Source organism: Xiphias gladius, chromosome 13, assembly GCF_016859285.1.
Source record: "Xiphias gladius isolate SHS-SW01 ecotype Sanya breed wild chromosome 13, ASM1685928v1, whole genome shotgun sequence".
NCBI classification, from domain to species: domain Eukaryota; kingdom Metazoa; phylum Chordata; class Actinopteri; order Istiophoriformes; family Xiphiidae; genus Xiphias; species Xiphias gladius.
In genome coordinates, this window is record NC_053412.1 from 13,503,037 (window position 1) to 13,508,554 (window position 5,518).

At 40.6% G+C, this 5,518-nt stretch overlaps 1 protein-coding gene and 1 long non-coding RNA gene across 2 annotated transcripts in view; one reads left to right on the forward strand and one right to left on the reverse strand.

Moving 5' to 3' along the window:
• LOC120798385 (protein SON-like) overlaps positions 1-588 on the forward strand; it is a 20,856-nt gene extending 20,268 nt beyond the window's left edge. Inside the window, exon 14 of the mRNA XM_040142640.1 lies at positions 574-588. Coding sequence (XP_039998574.1) covers positions 574-588 — 15 coding nt within the window. The remainder of the gene's footprint in view (positions 1-573) is intronic.
• A 2,057-nt stretch (positions 589-2,645) lies between these two features.
• LOC120798258 lies at positions 2,646-5,252 on the reverse strand. The gene is made up of 3 exons (XR_005708663.1): positions 5,041-5,252; positions 3,338-3,406; positions 2,646-2,948 (listed from the first exon to the last, which is right to left on the reverse strand). It is a non-coding gene; the product is annotated as an uncharacterized LOC120798258 (long non-coding RNA).
• Positions 5,253-5,518: the final 266 nt, after the last annotated feature.

The window sequence follows — 5,518 nt, forward strand, 5'->3', positions numbered from 1 at the left end:
TTACGGTTTGAAAAAAAAGGCACCCGCTATGTCTGACAGGGAGAAGCGAATGAAGATGTTTTGTCATTATGCAACTGTATGTCTATGGATTTTATTACAACTTCACCTTTTGATTTTACTTTTGCTTTGTTTTTCCTTTTTGCGTCGTTTCTGCAGCTGCATTTGTAAGATCGTTTTTACAACATGTTGCGAGTGAAAGAAAAGAAATAAAACTTATGACCTCTTTATGAGGGAGTGAGTTTTTCCTTGTACGTATCTCGAGTGGTGTGTGTATGTAATGTAGTGACATTTAGTTATGTGGGCCCTTGAACTAACTCCCACGGGACTTCCTTCCTAAAATAACTGCCGTACATACACAACTATTACTTGGTGCAATTTCCACAACTCCTGCTAGTGTGGATCTGCTGCCTAGTTAACGCCCTCGACCCCTGATGGCAGAGGGGACCAGCACTCAGGTCATTTTGGCAGTGTGATGAGGGACCCGGGGTAGCACAAGCAGGACGCTGATGGGCTGCGTTTCGGGGTTGGTCTCTGAAGTCTCTCGCCTTAAGTCGTTCACTCCTGATCTCCCAGGTAGGTTGTTACTGACGACTCATGGCCACTAGATGTCGCTGTCAAATGAACTGTCATCGTCTCCTCTTAAACTACGTAGCGACACATTCAACAGGCAGTTCCCCCGAAACATAACATAAATATCCTCTTTATTTTCTGTTTAGACATTTTTGAGGGTCAGTCCCACATAGTTTAATGGCGTCTTGTATGAGAAACAATATGGCCACAAATATAACATCAAAAATATATTTCCCACCCTGTAATAAACATAGTGACTTTAAAAAAAACACACAAGTGTGGTTTTGCAGGTATAAAAGTGGTCACTAGCAGCTTTGATTCAAAGACACTGTGTACCACCTGAAGCCAGAGTGGTCTTCATGGTTCTCACTGTCCTGTGCTTAGAATATTTCTTCTTTTCTTAGAATATAAATAAGCCACCAGAGTGGTCATCGCTGGCCAGTTATTCAACGGGACACTATTCCTGTCCGTGTCCCACAACCGAAGTGAGAGTAGAGTCAAACTGTTGGACTACGTGTACGAATCGGCCCCGCTCTTGTGTGAATGTCTATGTTGAGAACAGGGGTCCAGTAGAAGCAGCAGTGAAGACAGGGCCAGTGTATAGTCCTGGTCCATCAACAGGAACCTGGGAACAAAACAAAACATATTTGAATATATTATATAGAACTAATCTGATATTCTATGATGAGCAGTGGTCATCAAATGCAACATTAAAATGGGGGTTTTAAAGGATACGCAGTAAAACTTTGAGTAAAGCTATTAGGACGCATTAACCCTGTTCTGGAATAACCTGAGCGGACATGCAGCATAAGTCATTCTCACCTATAATAGGACTAAAGACAGTGAAAACGTTTTAAAACCTTTTCAGACTTTTAGAGTCACAGTTAGTCTGCATCATTTGTTACTTCAGGCAGGTAGTGTACAGGGCTTGGAGGTGAAGTAGCACACCCTCTGACATTCCTGACGGAGGTTCATGACGCAGCATTAGCACAGAACACAAATTGGTGATAATTCTGGTGTCGTTGATATTTTTATCATTTGCTTTATTTATTGATTTTTGCATATCATTTGCTCTTATGGACCTGAATGCATGGGGAATTATCCAGAGTCAATACAGGTAAAACAAAGTAAAATAGAAAACCTGCCTTATATTCCCTCCATGTTGTGCTTGTGTTAATTATTTTTAATTTTACCTCTCCAAGAGCCTGCAGGGCAACTGTAGCTGCCATGGCCTTGGCATGTTTCTTATTGGGGCTAGCTGTCTGGGGCTGGTAGTCCACGCCATTCACTGTGACCTGGAGACAACACAACATATGGATACATGTATATCTGTCAGAAGAGACGATAATAAACAGCATGTGAATGAGAACAGGGATTAAAATGTTAGTGTAGAGCTCTCAAGTGGATCAGTCAGATAAACATTGTCAGATGCAACTCACCAGCAGTTTGTCATTAATACCATAAGTGAAAAACCATGTACCTGCTATTGCTAACTCATAAATGTATATAAATAAATCAATTCTAGACCAGCACATTCAGTTTATGGATACTCCATTACAATTACAAATCTCAGTTATAATTCGAGTAGGTTTACATCAATATAGAAACAACTGTGAAGGACATTTAGCCCCTTTAACAAATAGTGCCTGAAGTTTAAGGGTTCTAAAGTACAGTCGCAAGAAAAAGTAACTAAATCCTTTGGAATTAACTGAATTTACTAATAATATCGTCTTTAAATATGGTCAAATCTTCATTTAAATTGCAATTATGAACAAACACCATCTATTTTAACTAATTACACATAAATCATTGTGTCGTTCTTGTCCGTACTGAATACATCATTCAAACATTCACAGTGTAGCTTAGCAAAAGTATGTGAACCTCTCGGCTAATGACAACAACAAAAGCTAAGTGGAGTCAGGAGTTGGCAAAGCTGGAGTCTAATCACTTCAACCAGATTGGAGGTGTGTGTTAGAGCTACTTTGACTTCTAAAACAAACACTCAAACATTTTGAGTTTGCTGTTCACAAGAAGCATCCGCTGATGGCAAAAAAGATCTCAGAAGACTTACGATCAAGAATTGTGCAAACCGACATGAAAACATCATCCCTACGGTGAAGTACAGTAGAGGCAGCAGCATGATTGATAAACTAACACTGGCGCTGACTGCTCATCACAGTTGTTCATCGAAAATGTCCTGGCAGTAGTGGAACAAGGATAAAGGTTACAGCTGCAGAATTCTCACAGGACAATATTCAGGATTATTTTCACTCTACATGCTGTGAGCGTGTCTGCTGTGTATCTGTTACCCATCAGATCCTTGGTTACCACCAGTCCTCCCTTCTGCTTCTGTAGCTTCTCTCCTTCAGCGACTAGTCCTGGAATACAAAAAAAAAACATCATCATCATCATCATCATCATCACCATCATCACCATTAGCATTAGTACCATTATTCTCATCATCAATATAACACCATCTCCCTAAAGAGTAATATGTTTCATGTTCTTGCAGCCTCACAGCAGTGAGGGGAAATTACTTCACCTTGAGACACTGTATTGGCAGAAACCTGTATTCTGACAGTAAATGAAGTGTCTTCTTATTGGCTGGTGGGTAGAGATGTTAAGGTGGTTCTGATTGTAATCGTGCCAAGTCTCTTTACATTTGAATTATCCACTATTTAAGAAGATGAAGCTATAGCATTTCAAATTCAAAGGATGAGAGGTTCTCCAAGAGCTCATTTCCACAGCTAGCACTCAGGATGCTTACTTCTGCTTTTCTTTCCCAACAGGTACTGAGGCAAGAACTGATGAAGTACTGGGGTCAGGCCTGGACGAGCTGTAAAATATGGTCAGATCTTCATCTCAGTTACAATTATGAACAAATACAATCTATTTGAAATAATAACACACAATTCATTGTATTGCTATTGTCCATACTAATTACATCAAATGCTCATAATGCAGGTTGGAAGAAGCCCTGAGCTAATATCAACAAAAACTATTTGGAGTCAGGGGTTAGCAAACCCGGAGTCCAATCAGGATACTGTTGATAAAGCTGCTGCTCTCCAAAAAAACCTTACTGTGTGCCTGAAGTTTGCCAAAGAGCACCTGGACTCTTCATAATGCTACCGGGAAAATGTTCTGTGGACTGATGAAACTAAGGTTGCATTGTTTGGGAAGAACACGCAGCACTACGTATGGTGTAAAAAGGGCACTGCAACACAACCAACATGAAATATCATCCCAGCTGTGGAGGGAGCGTAATAATTTGGGGCTGCGTTGCTGCCTCGGGACCTGGACAGGAAAATACCCCCTGTTTATCCAAGTATCTCACAGGGTAATTTCAAGTTGAGACATTCTGTGGAAGGAGAACTGTTTTGAAAATACTTTTTTTGTGACCTTGAGCAAATCAGAGCATATGCTGTCCCTGTAGAAATCAACTTCCTTGTAGCAATTTTTGGTAGAAAATGCATCCGTGATAATTTGGATCTGTCACAACCAACGATTTTGTCGTAAAATGTGATGTAATAAATCAATCTTTATAATCAATCTTACAGCGGAGATTCATTTACATGCCCTCTACTCAGCGTGAAGTAATGGAAGAACAAGCTGCATTCGTGCAAACAGTTAATAGCTTAATGTATTTACTTAGATGTACTGATGGTGGTGCTATAATATCTGAGAGATATATTCATGTTAAGTCACCAAGGCTGGGTGACTCAGAGAAATAAATATTTTTTCCACCCATAAGGGCATATAAGACAATATGAGGCGGAGTTTAGAGGGTGACCTGGACAGCAGAAGGGAAGATCCCATGTTCTCCATGGGGGTGCCATCGCTACACCAACATCACTGCTGCACGTACAAATTTGTACAATATACTGCATCTAAGATGTGCTGCACTAGGCGAGGTAAAAAGATGTGATTAGGAAAACTACGACAGGACATCTAATTTCTTGCAGCTGAGAGTGTGGTTAAACACACTCTCTCCCAGGAGTAATCCTAGCTGAAAGGTCAGTGTACAGTTACAAGAATGACTACTACTTAACCCTAACAATAGAAAGATTCATGAATGAATCTGAAGTATGACTGTGAGAGTGCAGTGTTTTTTGTCTTTGTCTGTTGGCAGGTACTCTAATTCCTCGTATTTATCAGATCCTGGACCTATATTTATTAAGTGTCTCAGTCACATTTGAAGCTACAGAGTTGAGAATTATAGCAGTAACAAAACTGGGTTAAAAGAATGAGAAAAGAAGGAACAGCAGAGTTAAACATGGAACAAAAAAACCCTTTCACATATACAGCACATTATCAGTGTTACCTTTATTTCCAGATTACCTGTGTAGTTACAGATACACCAGTGAATATTAAAACTGTGAGGCCTGAGCTTAGATAATCAGTTTTCAAATACTTTCCAGATTTTCCATTACATACAAGCATACATTGTGTATGTATAGTTCCGCTTCTCACCTGCAGTAGTGGGTCAGGAAAAACGCTGTCGTTAACGGCCACAAACACTGGCTGTTCGGCAGCGTCTGGTGACCCTGCTGCCGCCGTTTCACCTGATGATGTGGCAGCTGACGCTATGGGAACAGTCGTCAGGGCCTTTGTGGAGGCAGCTGCAGCTTTGTCTGCTGTTTTGTCAACGGGAACCCATTCTCCATAGGCACCCAATGCCTCGCCCTCCTGGACAGTATAACACATTACATTACTCCCGAAACAAAGTGTTGTATTACAATATCAGTAAATATATAGATAGTGTCAGTAGCGTAGATCAGGGGTTCTCAACCATATAGGATGTGGACTGGTTGGGGGTGGGGGTTGAGTCGACTTTGAAAGATCCTCTTTAGACATGCTTTTCTCCAGCGCTACCAGCAAGTCAAAGTTTTCACTAATCCTGTGAAATATCTAAACATCAACAAGATGAATTGGCATAAAATTTGGTGCA